Source organism: Salmo salar, chromosome ssa03, assembly GCF_905237065.1.
Source record: "Salmo salar chromosome ssa03, Ssal_v3.1, whole genome shotgun sequence".
NCBI classification, from domain to species: Eukaryota; Metazoa; Chordata; class Actinopteri; order Salmoniformes; family Salmonidae; genus Salmo; species Salmo salar.
The window spans coordinates 50,729,071-50,748,391 of NC_059444.1; the positions used below are offsets into that span (position 1 = coordinate 50,729,071).

A 19,321-nucleotide genomic window follows, 5' to 3' on the forward strand; every position below is an offset into this window, starting at 1 on the left:
TGGCACAAATTAGGATATGGTGGAGGGGAATGGGCTAATATGCTCATTAAATACGGTAATATTTACTATAGTTAAAAAAGTGTAGTGTTTTTGTGGACTTTAGGGTTTTTGCAGACATTATTGTTGTAAATATTCTACAGTATACTACAGTGTACTACACATGATCGAGGGTTACTACAGTGTGTAGTATAGTATACTACAGTATACTACATCATTCTATAGTAAGTGTTCTAGTATTCTATAGTATTTTCTCATGTGGGTAGTCATCTCAGTTCTATGTGACTTCCTCTCGCCTCTCCCTCCAGGTGTCACGGCTTCTATGGGACATCCTGGGAGATGTGTGTGAGCCCTTCTACTACAGCCCTCTGAAGTTGGACCAGAGCACCAGCACCAGGAGAGCACTGAAGGTAGTGGTTGCATTCCAAATGACACTCTCTCCCCTATATACAAGTAGTGCACTACTTTTGACCAGGGCCCTGGTCAGAAGTAGGGAAAGGGAAAAGGGACACCTAGTCAGTTGCACAACTGAATGCATTCAACTAAAATGTGTCTTGCGCATTTAACCCAACCCCTCTGAATTAGAGAGCTGTGTGGGGCTGCAGTTGTTGTTGGGGGTTAACTGCCTTGGTCATCAGCAGATTTTTCCACTTTGCTGGCTCAGGGATTCAAACCAGCAACTTTCTGGTTATTGGCCCAACGCTCTTAACTACTAGGGTACCTGCCCAGTAGTGCACTATATAGGGGATAGGTGCCATTTAGGAGGCAGCTAGTGTTTGTAGTAGTGTCGCCTCACACCACTGTTCTACATAGACATGAATTACAAATGCCTTTGTTCTCAATGATACGGTACAGTGATGCAGTGATAGTGTAGACTCCACCATTATAGTTTAATTATCAATGCTACTATGGTGATACCACTGCATTACAGGCCATAGAATGTAACTGTGACTACTTCACTCTTTCCCTCTCTTTCACCCCGTCCCCCTCTTTATATCCCTATTCCCCCTCTCTCCTCCCTCTCAGCACATGAATAAGTTGTTGCTGGAGGAGTGTCTGTACAAGGAGCAGCGCTGTCTCTCTCCCTGGGCCTCCCTGTTCATCTGGGCCGTGCTGCAGAACCGTAGCGAGATGGCCGTCTACTTCTGGGAGATGGTAATTTATTAAATAATGATTTATTTTAACCTCAGTTATGAACAAATTCTTATTTACAATGACGGCCTACCCCGGCCAAACCCTAACCCAGACGACGCTGGGACAATTGTGCACCGCCCTATGGGACTCCCAATCACGGCCGGTTGTGATACAGCCTGGAATCGAACCAGGGTCTGTGTGACGCCTCTAGCACTGAGATGCAGTGCCTTAGGCCACTCGGGAGTGGTCTGACCAGGTGAGTCAGTTAAGATTATATGGGACCAGGCAGCTGTAATGACAGTGATAAACAATGTGCTCACTCAACAATCTAATTTGTAGAAAATAACATGGACTCCAAAGGCCATTCATTAAAGGTAGACTCAGTGAAATGACGTTGCCATGAGCAGCACCGCAGATATTCCGATGAGCATGATGCAAAACTTCTCACACAGTCACACAGCGTATCTGTGCATGTGCAGGGGTTCGCTTCATGCTGCTACAACGTGGTAGCTACCGGACCGAAACAGTGGAGTGGTTTAGCCTCGTGCTTCATCGCTCTTAGTTGTTGTGGAAATTGACCCACTACTGCTATTTACTTTGTGCATCTGCGTCATCTCGCTGAGTCCACCTTTAATTTACCAATGTACAATGCTTCTCTCTCTTTCTCTCTCTCTCTTCCCTCCTCCTCTCCAGGCAGGGGAGTCTGTCCTCAGTGCTCTGGCAGGCTGTAAGATGCTGAGGGAGCTGTCTAAGCTGGAGAGTGAGACGGAAACCAAGCTCTCTATGAAGGAGCTGGCCCAGAAGTTTGAGAACTTGGCCCTTGGTGGGTTAGCCTTATCCTGGCTGTGTGTTTGTACTGTGAGGATGTCATTGTAGTGGTTATCAACTCTGTTATGCATACATGTGAGCAGCTTGTATTTTCTGAGTGAAGGTTACCCCATAATGCCTAGTAGCGAGTCCGCATCAGACCGCAAGGGACCACCTGTTCTGAAAGTCTGCTGGATGGCATCCCAGTCTGGGACCATTTGCAATACTTTCACACCTTTAAGATGAGGACTGAAGCAAACATATCCAGACTCCTAATGGGAAACTTAATTTGAAAACCTGTGACCCGTTTCTTCTCTCTTTAGAAGTCTTCAGTGAGTGAGTGTTAACCCTTTAATCATCTCTCTAGACGTGTTCAGTGAGTGCTACCAGAGCAGTGAAAGACGCTCCTTCACCCTCCTTATAAGGAAGTCTCCGGTGTGGGGCGGAGCTACCTGTCTGCAGATGGCTACTGCAGCTGACGCCCGCCTCTTCTTCAGCCATGACGGCGTGCAGGTCCGTACTAAACCCAGGGGTCAGGGGTCAAGATGTGTGTGTGTGTAGCTGAAACCCTTCCTCGCCCCTCCGTCTTCCATTTGCGCATTCACACACGCCTCCTCCATATGCACACAGCAAATTCTTCAGTAAAAAAAAGAGGCTTGGTTGTTGCATTCATTCATTTTCAGTTCTATGGACTTCACCAAGTGAGATTCTAATCGAATATGTCATCATAAAGTAGGCCTTATTTTAAGGGCCTAGTTTTACACTAATATAGGGGCCTGAAACTCATACACATCACTTTGAACCAAAACCACACCTATCATTATCACATTTCCCAGCATCCTCTGTGCAGGTTGATTTTTAGAATTGTTTGTTTCAATATGTAAACTACTGTTCAAAAGTTTGGGGTCACTTAGAAATGTCCTTGTTTTTGAAAGAAAATACAATTTTGGGTCCATTAAAATAACATCAAATTGATCAGAAATACAGTGTAGACATGTTAATGTTGTAAATGACCATTGTAGCTGGAAACGGCTGATTTTTAATGGAATATCTACATAGGTGTACAGAGGCTCATTATCAGCAACCGTCACTCCTGTGTTCCAATGGCACGTTGTGTTAGCTAATCCAAGTTTATAATTTTAAAAGGCTAATTGATCATTAGAAAACCCTTTTGCAATTATGTTAGCACAGCTGAAAACTGTTGTGCTGATTAAAGAAGCAATAAAACTGGCCTTCTTTAGACTAGTTCAGTATCTGGAGCATCATCATTTGTGGGTTTGATTACAGGCTCATAATGGCTAGAAACAAAGAACCTCTGAAACTCGTCAGTCTATTGTTGTTCTGAGAAATGAAGGCTATTCTATGTGAGAAATTGCCAAGAAACTGAAGATATGGTACAACGCTGTGTACTACTCCCTTCACAGAACAGAGCAAACTGGCTCTAACCAGAATAGAAAGAGGAGTGGGAGGCCCCGGTGCACAACTGAGCAAGAGGACAAGTACGTTAGAGTGTCTAGTTTGAGAAATAAACGCTTCACAAGTCCTCAACTGGCAGCTTCATTAAATAGTACCCGCAAAACACCAGTCTCAACGTCAACAGTGAAGAGGTGACTCCGGGATGCTGGCCTTCAAGGCAGAGTTGCAAAGAAAAAGCCATATCTCAGACTGGCCAATAAAAAGAAAAGATTAAGATGGGCAAAAGAACACAGACACTGGACAGAGGAACTCTGCCTAGAAGGCCAGCATCCTGGAGTCGCCTCTTCAAGGAAATTTCTAAGTGACCCCAAACTTTTGAACGGTAGTGTATGTTTGTGCTTGTACATTGATTTATTGAGTAATTAATAATCCTATGCTACTGAAATATAAATTACAACATTTTCTAAATTAATCCCATATGCTACTTGGACTTATTGCACCCATTACTGAAATGGTTGTTCCAATTTAGATGCTTTAGGTTGTCTCATAGCTTAGTCTTCCTTACCTTTGCAGTCATTCTGAATACAGGTTGCGGGTGATTAAAAATGCCAGATATTGGCTATCCCCACATTGGCTGGATTCCAATAGGAATGTTACATTACCTTGCAAGAGAATCTTGTTTCTCATGGTCTGAGAGCCCTTTAGGTGCCTTTTGGCAAACTCCAAGTGGACTGTCATGTGCCTTTTACTGAGGAGTGGTTTCCGTCTGGCCACTCTACCCTAAAGGCCTAATTGGTGGAGTGCTGCAGAGATGGTTGCCCTTCTTGAAGGTTCTCCTATCTCCACAGAGGAACTCTAGAGCTCTGTCAGAGTAACTATCGGGTTCTTAATGACAGATTTCTTGATTTATCTGAGAGGAAGTGTATTTTAGGAAGTGGCAATGCTGTTGCTATGGCGTCTCAAGAGGGACAAACAGTAATATTGCCTATTTTTTTCCTCATTTTTCAAGCGAAGGTCTTTTATTAAGGGAGTATGTGAAGCACAGACGTTCGCTTCGCTTAGCCAAGTTCTCCTAAGAGGAAACTGAACCTAGTATGCAGAGCCTTAACTATGCTTCTACCTCTTCCTCTGGCAGTCTCTGCTGTCTCAGATATGGTGGGGAGACATGGAGAGGAGCACGGAGGTCTGGAAACTGGTCCTCACTTTCTTCTTACCCCCCCTCATCTACACCAACCTCATCACTTTCAGGTTAGTGGCTACCTGTCTGTCTGTCTGACAATTTCCAATCCATTAAGCTTTCCTTATGTTCCTCATGCAGTGCGTACATAGAAATTGGAATAATACGGAAAAGATTGACCGGCGCTGAAGGGAAAAAAGTTGATTCAGGAAAATGTCCAGTACCATTCCAAATTTCTTCTTTTTCACTATCAGCCAATCTTCACTGTATCAATCCAATTTTCAATATGTGGAATGTTAGAGAAATTGGAAGGATACAGAGAAGATGGTGATGAAGGAAGGTTTCCTCACTCTGCGCCTCTGTCTGTCTGTCAGTCGGTCAGGTCTCTCTCTCTCTCTCTCTCTCTCTTCAGGGAACAGGAGGAGGAGGGGAAGTCGGAGGAGAAGGTGACTCATGGTCGAGACACAGACAGTCTGGATGGAGGAGATGCCACCGTGTTCTCTCTCGCCGACATCATGCAAACGTAAACACACACACACACACACACACACACACACACACACACACACACACACACACACACACACACACACACACAGTAATTATTCTCATTATTTTCCTCACAGGGAAGAGGATGCTGAGGAATATGCTGCTTTAAGAGCCAAACTGAAAGGTGCCTCCAATCCCAAGAGGCCCTACATACTGCTGCGCTGGAGGGAGTTCTGGTTTGCGCCCGTCACCTCGTTCCTGGGCAACGTGCTGATGTACTTCCTGTTCCTCTCCCTGTTTGCTTACATCCTATTGGTGGACTTCAAGCCCCCGCCCCCTCACGGCCCGTCCACCTTAGAGTTTGTTCTCTACTTCTGGGTCTTCACCCTCGTCTGTGAGGAGATTCGACAGGTAGGACGCATCACACGAACACACACACACACACAATTGACAGGTAAGAACATATAAATTCATATTAATGACCATCCTCTCTCGCAGACGTTCTTCGTGGGCAGCAACACTATATATCAGAGGATGAGTCTCTACATCCAGGACATGTGGAATAAGTGTGACATCTTGGCCATCTCACTCTTTGCCCTGGGCATGTGCTGCAGGTCTGTATATTTCATATTTACATTTACATTTACGTCATTTATCAGACGCTCTCATCCAGAGCGACTTGTGTATATGTGTCTGTGTGTTGATGTATATGGACTGTACACTCAGTGGCCAGTATATTAGGTTACACCCATCTAGTATCGGGTCGCACCCCCTTTTGCCTCAGACAGCCTGAATTATTCGGGGCATGGCGTTCAATCATTGCTCAGTTGGTATCAAGGAATGTAACGTGTGCCAGAAAAACATTCGCCACACCAGTACACCAGCCTGTACCGGTGACACCAGGCAAGATGGGGCCATGAACTAATGCTGCTTACTCCAAATCCTCCAAATCCTGACTCTGCCACCAGCAAGACGCAACAGGAACCAGGATTTGTCAGATCAGGCAATGTGTTTCCACTCCTCAATTGTCCAGTGTTGGTGATTGTGTGCCCACTCGAGCCGTTTCTTCTTGTTTTTAGCTGATAGGAGTGAAACCCGGTGTGGTCGTCTGCTGCAATAGTCCCTCTGTGACAAATATCGATGAGTAGTGCATTCCGAGATGCCATTCTGCACACCGCTGTTGTTCTGCCCCGTTATTTGTCTGTTTGTGGCCTACCTGTTAGCTTGCACGATTCTCCTTCGATCTCTCTCATCAATGAGCTGTTGTCGCACCGTTCTCAGTAAACAGTGAAAAGCCCAGGAGGCCGGCCGTTTCTGAGATACTGGATCCGGTGCGCCTGGCACCGGCAATCATTCCCAGCTCATTGTCGCTTGGGTAACTCGTTTCCCCATTCTAATGTTCAATCGAACAGTAACTGAATGCCTCAATGCCTGTCTGCCTGCTTTATATAGCAAGCCACGGCCACGTGACTTGCTGTCTGTAGGAGTGATCCATTTTTGTGTACCTAATAAATGGGCCACCGACTGTATATGAGTGTGTGTGTGTGTGTGTCTATCTTTGTGAGTGTGTGACCCTGTGACTATAACCAGGTGTTTGTTGTGTGTTCTAGAATGTTCCCTTGGTCCTATGAGTTTGGCCGTGCTGTGTTTGCTGTGGACTACATGGTGTTTACCCTTCGTCTCATCCACATCTTCGCCATCCACAAACAGCTAGGACCCAAGATCATCATTGTCGGCAAAATGGTAAGTGATTCTTTTAAGTATTTGTGAGGATGATGAAGGTCTTTGTCAACTGAAACATGATCTTGTGATGAAGACTGTGTAAACATTTCAAATGCTGGCTATACTGAGTGTACAAAACATTAAGAATACCTGCCTAATATCGAGTTGCACCCTCAAGGCTCAAAAATCCTTCTTTAACCTGCCTCCTCCCCTTCATCTAAACTGGTTGAAGTGGATTTAACAGGTGACATCAATAAGGGATCATAGCTTTCACCTGGTCAGTGTATGTCATGGAAAGAGCAGGTGTTCATAATGTTTTGTACACTGTGTATATAAACACACTCGTGTTGTGTGGTAAGGTAAGCTAACCACTGACGATATCTACTCCTGTTGAAGTATTTTAAAAGGAGAGTCTGTATTAAAGTCTATGAGTCGACATCATTTAGGTCTGTGCAAACGTCCTTTAGTGTTATTGCAATGTTACCAATACTTTTCCTAATCCTCTGTTCCTCTTCCTGATTGGTAGATGAAGGACATCTTCTTCTTCCTCTTCTTCCTGGCGGTGTGGCTCATGGCCTACGGCGTAGCCAATCAGGCGCTGCTCTACTCCTATGACCCCCGTCCCAATTGGATCTTTCGCAGAGTGTTCTACAGGCCATACCTACACATATTTGGACAGATCCCCATACACGAAATGGATGGTGCGTCAATGTTTGTGTACAAATGTGTTTTTTTCATGTGAAGGTGTCTGTGTGTGTACTTGAAACCTACAGCAATAGTATATAACTGTGCTCTCTCTCTGACTCTCTACCCTCTTTGCCTAACCATTTGAAATGTTGACTTTTCTCTTCACATCCCTCCCTCTGGTTTATCCCGTCTATACTGAACAAAAATGTAAACACAACATGTAAAATATTGGTCCCATGTTTCAAGAGCTGAATTAAATGATCCCCGAAATCTTCAATTTTTTTCCGCAAATTTGTTTACATCCCTGTTAGTGAGCATTTCTCCTTTGCCAAGATAATCCATCCACCTAACAGGTGTGGCATATCAAGAAGCTGATTAAACAGCATGACCATTACACAGGTGCACCTTGTGATGGGGACAATAAAAGGCCACTCTAAAATGTGCAGTTTTGTCACACCACACAATGCCACCGATGTCTCAAGTTTTGAGGGAGTGTGCAATTGGCATGCTGACTGCAGGAATGTCTGCCAGAGAATTGAATGTTAATTTGTCTACCATAAGCCGCCTCCAACGTCTTTTTAGAGAACTTGGCATTACGTCCAACCGGCCTCAAAACCGCAGACCACATGTAACCACACCACCCCAGGACCTCCACATCTGGCTTCTTCACCTGCGGAATCGTCTGAGACCAGCCACCCAGACAGCTGATGAAACGGAGGGGTATTTCTGTCTGTAATAAAGCCATTTTGTGGCTCATTCTGATTGGCTGGGCCTTGCTTCCTAGTGGGTGGGCCAGTCTCAATAATTGGTGGGCCTATGCTCCCCGAAACCCACTCATGGCTGCACCCCTGCCCAGTCATCTGAAATCCATAGATTAGGGCCTAATGAATTCATTTCAATTAACTGATTTCCTTATATGAACTGTAACTCAGTAAAATCATTGAAATTGTTGCATGTTACGTTTATATTTTTGTTCAGTATATTTTGAACCCTCACTCTCTCCCCCCTTCCCTCTCTCCATCCCCCCCTTCTCTCCCTCCATCCCCCTTTTTCTCCCTGTCTCTCTGTCCATAGCTGATAAACTGGAGGAGGGGATACAGTGCACCAATAATGCCACCCTGATCGGGGCGGGGGCAGAGCCCTGCATGAGTACCTACGCCAACTGGCTGGTGGTCATCTTATTGGTCATCTTCCTGCTGGTCACCAACATCCTCCTGGTCAATCTGCTCATCGCCATGTTCAGGTAACGTACCTTCTCGCTCTGTCCCTCTTTCACCCTCTCTGTCCCTCTTTCACCCTCTCTGTCCTTCTTTCACCCTCTCTGTTCTTCTTTTTCTCTCTGTCTCTCTTTTACTCGCTCTCTGTCCCGGTTTCACTTTCTGTCCCTCTTTCCCATCTAGCACCCCCCCTCCATATCCTTGTTTCACTCTCTTTGTGTTCCCCTCAACAGATCATCACTTATTCAATAGGCCCCTCTAATCCGTGGGCTGATTTCCTCTTATCTAGTTCCTCATTGTGTCTTGACTAGTGTTGTTTATTGTCTCAGAACCACTGATCTGATGAATAATAGCTAATTTAATTTAATTCAATCAACTTGATTTCATTTTTAAGTGTGTTATTTGACACTATCATTGCGTGTTATCAAAATGCCAAATGTTTTTCTGACTCTGCTTTTATTTGTACCCAAAACGTCAATAACCCAAAAATATAATAAAACCAATACAGTGCCTTTGGAAAGTATTCAGACCCCTTGACTTTTTCAACATTTTATTACGTTACAGCCTTATTCTAAAATTGATTAAATATTAAAAAAGAGTCAGCAATCTACACACAATACCCCATAATGACAAAGCGAAAAGAGGTTTTTAGAAATGTTTGCAAATGTATAAAAAATGAAACACGTACCTTATTTACATAAGTATTCAGACCCTTTGCTATTAGACTTGAAATTGAACTCAGCTGCATCCAGTTTCCATTGATAATCCTTGCGACGTTTCTACAACTTGATTGCAGTCCACCTGTAGTAAATTCAATTGATTGGACATGATTTTGAAAGGCACACACCTGTCCATATAAGGTCCCACAGTGGACAGTGCATGCCAAAGCAAAAACCAAGCCATGAGGTTGAAGAAATTGTCTGTAGAGCTCCAATATAGGATTGTCTGTAGAGCTCCAATATAGGATTGTCTGTAGAGCTCCAAGATAGGATTGTGTGGAGGCACAGATCAAGGGAAGGTTACCAAAAATGTTCTACAGCATTGAACACAGTGGCCTCCCTCATTCTTAAATAGAAGAAGTTTGAAACCACCAAGAATCTTCCGAGAACTGGCCGCCAGGCCAAACTGAGCAATCAGGGGAGAAGGGCCTTGGTCAGGGAGGTGACCAAGAACCAGATGGTCACTCTGACAGCACTCTAGAGTTCCTCTGTGGGGATGGGAGAACCTTCCAGAAGGACAACCATCTCTGCAGCACTCCACCAATCAGGCCTTTATGGTAGAGTGGTCTGACGGAAACCACTCCTCAGTAAAAGGCACATGACAGCCCGCTTGGAGTTTGTCAAAAGGCACCTAAAGACTCTCAGACCATGAGAAAAAAGATTCTCTGGTCTGATGAAACCAAGATTGAACTCTTTGGCCTGAATGCCAAGCGGCACATCTGGAGGAAACCTGGCACCATCCCTACGGTGAAGCATGGTGGTGGCAGCATCATGTTTTGGGGATGTTTTTCAGCGGCAGGGACTGGAAGACTAGTCAGGATCGCGGGAAAGATGAACGGAGCAAAGTAGAGAGATCCTTGATTCAAACCTGCTCCAGGCAACCAGGACCTGAAACTGGGGCAAAGGTTCACCTTCCAACAGGACAACGACCCTAAGCACACAGCCAAGACTACGCAGGAGTGGCTTCGGGACAATTCTCTGAATGTTCTTGAGTGGCCCGGACTTGAACCCGATCAAACATCTCTGGAGAGACCTGAAAATAGTTGTGCAGTAACGCACCCTGTCCAACCTAAGAGAGCTTGAGTGGATCTGCAGAGAAGAATGGGAGAAACTCCACCAATACAGGTCTGCCAAGCTTGTAGCATCATATGCAAGAAGACACAAGGCTTTAATCGCTACCAAGGTGCTTCAACAAAGTACTGAGTAAAGGGTCTGAATACTTATGTAAATGTGAGATTTCAGTTTTTTTAAATCTTTTTTTTTCTTCTTCTAAATACCAGTTTTTGCTGTAATGTAACAAAATGTGGAAAAAGTCAAGGGGTCAGAATGCTTTCCGAATGCAATGTATTCGCTGATATTCTGGCTGGTAACATTTCACTGTGGCTGGCTCTCTCTCTCTCTCATCACTGCAGTCATACGTTCTCAAAAGTGCAGGAGCACAGCGACACCTACTGGAAGTTTCAGCGCTACAAGCTTATCTTGGAGTACCACTCCAGACCCTGCCTGGCGCCACCCTTCATCATCATCTCCCACCTCCACCTCTTCATCAAGAGGCGCATCCGCAGGATCCCCTCCGTCAAGATCAAACACTTTGGTGAGAAGAGATGGAGACGGCGGGAGGGAGGGGAGGAGAGCCACTAGAGATGTGATGTATTGTGAAATGAAAATGCTCACAGTTGTATATTGCTAAATTACTAGCATTTTAGAAGTCCACTCCCAATGTCATCCCAAATTTCATCTGAATAGCTGAATATTTAAAAAAAAAAATATATCTTCTTCCAAATCCCCCTCTTTTCCTCTCCTCTATCTCTCCTTCAGTTCTGGAGATACATGGTAGGCAGGCCAGTAAACTGAACATGTGGGAAGCCATCCAGAAGGAGAATATACTGTCTGCCCAGAACAAACGAGAGAGAGAGAGCGACTCGGAGAGACTTAAACGCACCTCCGTCAAGTGAGACATCTCTCCACCTCTCCCCCTCAGTCACTTATTTATGTCATATACTAAACGCCAGATTTAACAGCTTTAGTTTGTTTTGCTTTGGTGCTATTTTCAGAAGTATGTGGTGAATTTTCCAAAACTCTTAGTACAACTCTCCAAACTGGTAACACTTGTAATGTAGCAAGTCTTATTTTTAAAACCTTTATTTGTAGCAATTAATTTTGTTTGGAGAGATCTTTCACCACACAACCATTGATCCAAAATATAAGTTAACTGTGATATTCCATGAGAATATTGATTTAAACACCAAAACACAACATAATGATATCTAACCAGTTTATCCAATGTTTCAAAATTGCCTTTTGAATGTAGCATGTTTCAGTACTGTAAATTACAGTACATTATACTGTTCTCACATTACGCAATACACTTGCACTACCCATCAAAACTGAATTTCCATCATTTCTGTCCCATGTGTGGTCAAAGGTGTGATCATCGAAGACATATTTCACAATCATTGAAACAAAAAATGTATGTATTGTTCATATATAATTACACTATAGGTGTACTGTAATCAAATTAAATGAATGAAAGAAACAACATTTACCAGGCACGAGTTTGCATCAAGCCTGTCTTGAGCATGTGGCCATAGGTTCTTATTGACATCACAGTAATTGTCCTCATTGTTCATGCACCCGGGGTAAAAACTTTTGGCATGGCGAATCCAAGCCTGACATAGATCTGGATTGATGTCATTGGATGCCTCATCCATGGCTTCATCATGGGGATGGCAATCATACACCCTCCTCCACCTGTATTGTAATCATGTATTGTATTTACAGTATTGTGTCGTATATATGTATTGTAGTGGTCCCGTATGACTCAGTTAGTAAGAGCATGGCTTGCTAGCTATAGCTACATCAGAGTACCACAGTGGGTTTGATTCCCACTGGGGACACATACAAAAATGTGTGGACTTAACTGTTGTCACTTTCAGTGACAGACTTACCATTAGGCAGAAGAGGCAATTGCCTCACATCATCAAGAGGCATCGTAATCTTTAAAAAAAATAAGAATTTATCTGCTTGAGGCCCCCCCCATGCTCCACATGAGGCCCCCCAACCCCCTCTGAAAAACAAACTGCTGTCGTGGGATGCTTAGCTCATCGCTCTCATTCTGTCTTGCTTTAGCAGGTTGGTTCAGCAGCAGCAAAATCTGCTGGAAGCTTCAAAGTTGCAAATTAAATAGGAGAAAGATTTTTTTTTTTCCTGGCCACTGTACCCAGGTTAATGAGGCCACATTGTTGACAAAAAAAGTCCTCCAAAAAAGTAAATGAATACATACAGCCAAATAATTCATAATATATCAATAATTTATTTCCATACATACACTACCGTTTCAAAGTTTGGGGTCACTTAGAAATGTCCTTGTTTTTTTTTAACCTCTTACATCTAGACGTTCCGCTAGCGGAACACCGCTCCAATATCCAATGATAGGCGTGGCGCGAAATACAAACTCCTCGAAAATCCGAAAACTTCCATTTTTTTCAAACATATGACTATTTTACAGCATTTTAAAGACAAGACTCTCCTTTATCTAACCACACTGTCCGATTTCAAAAAGGCTTTACAACGAAAGCAAAACATTAGATTATGTCAGGAGAGTACCCAGCCAGAAATAATCAGACACCCATTTTTCAAGCTAGCATATAATGTCACAAAAACCAAAACCACAGCTAAATGCAGCACTAACCTTTGATGATCTTCATCAGATGACACTCCTAGGACATTGTTATACAATACATGCATGTTTTGTTCAATCAAGTTCATATTTATATCAAAAACCAGCTTTTTACATTAGCATGTGACGTTCAGAACTAGCATTCCCACCGAACACTTCCGGTGAATTTACTAAATTACTCACGATAAACGTTCACAAAAAACACAACAATTATTTTAAGAATTATAGATACAGAACTCCTTTATGCAATCGCGGTGTCCGATTTTAAAATAGCTTTTCGGTGAAAGCACATTTTGCAATATTCTGAGTAGATAGCCCGGCCATCACAGGCTAGCTATTTTGACACCCACCAAGTTTGGTACTCACCAAACTCAGATTTACTATGAGAAAAATTGGATTACCTTTGCTGTTCTTCGTCAGAATGCACTCCCAGGACTTCTACTTCAACAACAAATGTTGGTTTGGTTCCAAATAATCTATAGTTATATCCAAATAGCGGCGTTTTGTTCGTGCGTTCAAGACACTATCCGAAGGGTAACGAAGGGTGTCGCGCCGGCGCGTTTCGTGACAAAAAAATTCTAAATATTCCATTACCGTACTTCGAAGCATGTCAAACGCTGTTTAAAATCATTTTTCGCGTAAAATAGCGATAATATTCCGACCGGGAGTCGTTGTTTTCGTTCAAATACTGAAAATGTAAAATGGCCTCTTCACGTGCACGCGCGCGCCCGTCTCATTGTTCTCAGATCAACCACTATCCAAATGCGCTACTGTTTTTCAGCCAGGGGCTGCAAAGTCATCATTCAACGTTCTGGCGCCTTCTGAGAGCCTATGGGAGCCTTAGAAAGTGTCACGTTACAGCAGAGATCCTCTGTTTTGGATAGAGATGACAAAGAAGGCCAAGAAATGGTCAGACAGGGTACTTCCTGTACAGAATCTTCTCAGGTTTTGGCCTGCCATTTGAGTTCTGTTATACTCACAGACACCATTCAAACAGTTTTAGAAACTTTGGAGTGTTTTCTATCCAAAGCAACTAATTATATGCATATTCTAGTTTCTGGGCAGGAGTAATAACCAGATTAAATCGGGTACGTTTTTTATCCGGACGTGAAAATACTGCCCCCTATCCATAACAAGTTATGAAAAGCAAATTTTTTGGTACATTAAAATAACATCAAATTGATCAGAAATACAGTGGAGACATTGTTAATGTTGTAAATGACTATTGTAGCTGGAAACGGCTGATTTGTTTATGTAATATCTATGTAGGAATACAGAGGCCCATTATCAGCAACTGTCACTCCTGTGTTCCAATGGCACGTTGTGTTAGCTAATCAAATCAAATTCAAATCAAATGTATTTATATAGCCCTTCATACATCAGCTGATATCTCAAAGTGCTGTACAGAAACCCAGCCTAAAACCCCAAACAGCAAGCAATGCATGTGAAAGAAGCACGGTGGCTAGGAAAAACTCCCTAGGAAAAACTCCCTAGAAAGGCCAAAAACCTAGGAAGAAACCTAGAGAGGAACCAGGCTATGAGGGGTGGCCAGTCCTCTTCTGGCTGTGCAGGGTGGATATTATAACAGAACATGGTCAAGATGTTAAAATGTTCATAAATGACCAGCATGGTCAAATAATAATAATCATAGTAGTTGTCGAGGGTGCAACAAGCACGTCCGGTGAACAGGTCAGGGTTCCATAGCCGCAGGCAGAACAGTTGCAGCAGCACGGCCAGGTGGACTGGGGACAGCAAGGAGTCATCATACCAGGTAGTCCTGAGGCATGGTCCTAGGGCTCAGGTCCTCAGAGAGAAAGACAGAAAGAGAGAATTAGAGAGAGCATATTTAAATTCACACAGGACACCGGATAAGACAAGAGAAATACTCCAGATGTAACAGACTGACCCTAGCCCCCCGACACATAAACTACTGCAGCATAAATACTGGAGGCTGAGACACTATGGATAATGGATTATCGATAATCCAAGTTTATAATTTTAAAAGGCTAATTGATCATTAGAAAACCCTTTTGCAATTATGTTAGCACAGCTGAAAACTGTTGTCCTGATTAAAGAAGCAATAAAACTGGCCTTCTTGTATCTGGAGCATCAGCATTTGTGGGTTCCATTACAGGCTCAAAATTGCCAGAAACAAAGAACTTTCTTCTGAAACTCGTCAGCCTATTCATGTTCTGAGAAATGAAGGCTATTCCATGCGAGAAATTGCCAAGAAACTGAAGGTCTCGTACAACGCTGTGTACTACTCCCTTCACAGAACAGAGCAAACTGGCTCTAACCACAATAGAAAGAGGAGTGGGAGGCCCCGGTGCACAACTGAGCAAGAGGACAAGCACATTAGAGTGTCTAGTTTGAGAAATAGACGCCTCACAAGTCCTCAACTGGCAGCTTCATTAAATAGTACACGCAAAACACCAGTCTCAACATAAACAGTGAAGAGGCGACTCCGGGATGCTGGCCTTCTAGTCAGAGTTCCTCTGTCCAGTGTCTGTGTTCTTTTGCCCATCTTAATCTTTTCATTTTATTGGCCAGTCTGAGCTATAGCTTTTTCTTTGCAACTCTGCCTAGAAGGCCAGCAATTACTTTATATGAACTGTATTGCAATGTGTATTTTTAGTTGAAACACAGACTAAGTTTGGTGAAAATGTTACTATGATTTTGAGTGTACTTAGTAATTGAAAATATGCTTAGTTTTGAAACAAATGCCTTTTTGAGGATCTGTTTTGAGTTTTGTACTAAGTGTTGTGAAAATGTACAACATTCTTCTGAAAATTGCACCAAAGAGATTGGTACTCCTGTGTTAGGGATTGGTTCAATTCAGTTATCTTTCCATGAATAGGACTTCACTTCAATTCCTGAATTGACCCCTAACCTGTCTTGTGATCCTGTGTTGAAGGGTGGACAGTGTCCTAAAGCAGATGGTAAAGATCCAGGACCACGACCGCAGGCTGAGAATACTAGAGACCGAGGTCAGTGTCAGCCTGCCACTGGTCACAGCATAGACACACGCACACACACACAGCCTTATATGCCCAGAGGCAATGAGTTTCAGTGGTCCTTAATTAATGGGGGGGATGGCTGTGTGTGTGTGTGTGTGTGTGTGTGTGTGTGTGTGGAGGAGCGGAGATATTGAGTCCTTACCCCATGATGCCTGTGCCTCTAGGTCCGCCACCTCAGTCGAATCCCCGGTCACCATCCGTTTTGGTTTAACTTTCCTTGTGGGTACCAGAAGTCCTCACAAAGATAGTAAAACAAGGAAAATTCGGACAAGTGTGGACAATTACTATTTTAGGGGTAAGGTTTAGGGTTAGAATTAAGGTTAGGCATAGTTTTAGATTTAGGGGTTAGGGAAAATAACTTCTCACTCCTTCTCTCCCCCATCCCCTCTCTCTTGTTCCAAGTTGGAGTATTGTTCTAGTGCCCTCTCCTGGATGGTGGACGCTCTCTCTCAGAGTAACTTGATAAAACCCACACATCCTCCGCCCATTCTCAGAGGTAAGGTTGCATACAGACATACACTGAGTGTACAAAACATTAGGAACAAATTCCTAATATTGAGTTGCACCCCCTTTTGCCCTCAGAACAGCCTCAATTTGTCGGGGCATGGACTCTACAAGGTGTCAAAAAAGTACCACAGGCATGCTGGCCCATATTGACTCATGCTTCCCACAGTTGTGTCAATTTGGCTGGATGTTCTTTGGGTGGTGGATCATTCTTGATAAACACGGGAAACTGTTGAGCAATTGAGCAGTTTTGTGTCAAGAACTGCAGCGTTGCAGTTCTTGTCACACTCAAACCGGTGCAGCTGGCACCTACCATACCCCGTTCAAAGGCACTTACATATTTTGTCTTTCCTCTGAATGGCACACAATACGTCTCAATTGTCTCAAGGCTTAAAAATCCTTCTTTAACCTGTCTCTTCCCCTTCATCTACACTGACTGAAGTGTAGGTGACATCAATAAGGGATTCACCTGTTCAGCTTTCACCTGTTCAGTCTATGTTCCTAATCTTTTGTACCCTCAGTGGTTCTTCAATCAAAAGTTGCTTCTCGGTACGGTTTGTTATGGTGCATTACAGTGCTTGCCGTTAAGGCTTGTCCAAACCACCAGAGGGCATGTTTGAGCAAATATAGTCCAGTTACTAATCAGGGCATTTGAAGCTGAGCAGAGGTCATCATGCAATTGTGAATATACTTCATAATTTAAATTGAATTATATATTTTATATTATTATTAGGCTATCAAATACTATAATCTTCCAATTGTGAATTAAGTACTGGGCAGGAGTAGGCTACATTCAGTACAATGGCAATGACTATACACAGGCAAGAAAAGCAACGAATACTTCCTACTGTACAAATGTGACTCGTTCAGTCACATGCAGACCAATTGCTATGATTTTGTTGATGTCAAGGTTTGTCATAATATGCTATTTGCCAATCAAATATATTCCATTCTCCAGCTTGTTGGTGCTTGCTTCACTGCACAAATCATTTGACTTCTGCAGTTTGAGATGATGTATTCCCTTTTCTTTATGAAAAGATGTTGATACTGGCCTTTATTATTTACCATTTATTTCTAATATTAGCTTGATTAAATTGATTCATATTATGGTGTTTCTATTCCAAGAAAAGCAAAAATGCATTTAACAGTAGCCTATGTATCGCCTACCTAAAACATTCCATAGAAATATGGGCAGAATATTGTATAAAATATTTGGATGGTTAAAGGCCGACATTTGGTTGCTTCAATTAAAAAACACTCTTTGTAAACATGACTATAGAAATGGAAACATTGTGATTTTAGTGTGCTGGCTGGGGAACTTGTTTAAACCCCCACTGATTACAGTGGCCTATGATAGAAACAGTAGATAAATTAGCTAGCTCAAACTAAACAATCACATGTGACTTTTCCATACAAATTCTACATATTTACATTTACATTTAAGTCATCTAGCAGACGCTCTTATCCAGAGCGACTTACAAAATGGTGCATTCACCTTATGATATCCAGTGGAACAACCACTTTACAATAGTGCATCTATTGGGGGGGGGGGGGTTAGAAGGATTACTTTATCCTATCCTAGGTATTCCTTAAAGAGGTGGGGTTTCAGGTGTCTCCGGAAGGTGGTGATTGACTCCGCTGTCCTGGCGTCGTGAGGGAGCTTGTTCCACCATTGGGGTGCCAGAGCAGCGAACAGTTTTGACTGGGCTGAGCGGGAACTGTGCTTCCTCAGAGGTAGGGGGGCCAGCAGGCCAGTGGTGGATGAACGCAGTGCCCTTGTTTGGGTGTAGGGCCTGATCAGAGCCTGAAGGTATGGAGGTGCCGTTCCCTTCACAGCTCCGTAGGCAATCACCATGGTCTTGTAGCGGATGCGAGCTTCAACTGGAAGCCAGTGGAGAGAGCGGAGGAGCGGGGTGACGTGAGAGAACTTGGGAAGGTTGAACACCAGACGGGCTGCGGCGTTCTGGATGAGTTGTAGGGGTTTAATGGCACATGCAGGGAGCCCAGCCAACAGCGAGTTGCAGTAATCCAGACGGGAGATGACAAGTGCCTGGATTAGGACCTGCGCCGCTTCCTGTGTGAGGCAGGGTCGTACTCTGCGAATATTGTGGAGCATGAACCTACAGGATCGGGTCACCGCCTTGATGTTAGTGGAGAACGACAGGGTGTTGTCCAGGATCACGCCAAGGTTCTTAGCACTCTGGGAGGAGGACACAAGGGAGTTGTCAACCGTGATGGCGAGATCATGGAACGGGCAGTCCTTCCCCGGGAGGAAGAGCAGCTCCGTCTTGCCGAGGTTCAGCTTGAGCTGGTGATCCGTCATCCACACTGATATGTCTGACAGACATGCAGAGATGCGATTCGCCGCCTGGTTATCAGAAGGGGGAAAGGAGAAGATTAATTGTGTGTCGTCTGCATAGCAATGATAGGAGAGACCATGTGAGGATATGACAGAGCCAAGTGACTTGGTGTATAGCGAGAATAGGAGAGGGCCTAGAACAGAGCCCTGGGGGACACCAGTGGTGAGAGCGCATGGTGTGGAGACAGATTCTCACCACGCCACCTGGTAGGAGCGACCTGTCAGGTAGGACGCAATCCAAGCGTGGGCCCACGCCGGAGATGCCCAACTCGGAGAGGGTGGAGAGGAGGATCTGATGGTTCACAGTATCAAAAGCAGCAGATAGGTCTAGAAGTATGAGAGCAGAGGAGAGAGAGTTAGCTTTAGCAGTGCGGAGAGCCTCCGTGACACAGAGAAG

At 43.8% G+C, this 19,321-nt stretch overlaps 1 protein-coding gene across 5 annotated transcripts in view; it reads left to right on the top strand.

Moving 5' to 3' along the window:
- Nucleotides 1-19,321, top strand: part of trpm4a (transient receptor potential cation channel, subfamily M, member 4a) — a 72,791-nt gene that overhangs the window by 44,494 nt on the left and 8,976 nt on the right. For 4 of the 5 annotated variants that reach the window (XM_045716112.1, XM_014192262.2, XM_045716111.1 and 1 more), the window contains 15 exons: nucleotides 306-407; nucleotides 1,024-1,152; nucleotides 1,825-1,954; nucleotides 2,306-2,451; nucleotides 4,490-4,602; nucleotides 4,944-5,054; nucleotides 5,158-5,431; nucleotides 5,519-5,634; nucleotides 6,631-6,763; nucleotides 7,269-7,443; nucleotides 8,504-8,672; nucleotides 10,778-10,959; nucleotides 11,184-11,316; nucleotides 15,959-16,031; nucleotides 16,464-16,557. In XM_045716112.1, the coding sequence (XP_045572068.1) occupies nucleotides 306-407; nucleotides 1,024-1,152; nucleotides 1,825-1,954; nucleotides 2,306-2,451; nucleotides 4,490-4,602; nucleotides 4,944-5,054; nucleotides 5,158-5,431; nucleotides 5,519-5,634; nucleotides 6,631-6,763; nucleotides 7,269-7,443; nucleotides 8,504-8,672; nucleotides 10,778-10,959; nucleotides 11,184-11,316; nucleotides 15,959-16,031; nucleotides 16,464-16,557 (2,080 nt within the window). Of the gene's footprint in view, nucleotides 1-305; nucleotides 408-1,023; nucleotides 1,153-1,824; nucleotides 1,955-2,305; nucleotides 2,452-4,489; nucleotides 4,603-4,943; nucleotides 5,055-5,157; nucleotides 5,432-5,518; nucleotides 5,635-6,630; nucleotides 6,764-7,268; nucleotides 7,444-8,503; nucleotides 8,673-10,777; nucleotides 10,960-11,183; nucleotides 11,317-15,958; nucleotides 16,032-16,225; nucleotides 16,357-16,463; nucleotides 16,558-19,321 lie in introns of all 5 variants that reach the window. The other variant, XR_006769387.1, reaches the window with a different exon arrangement.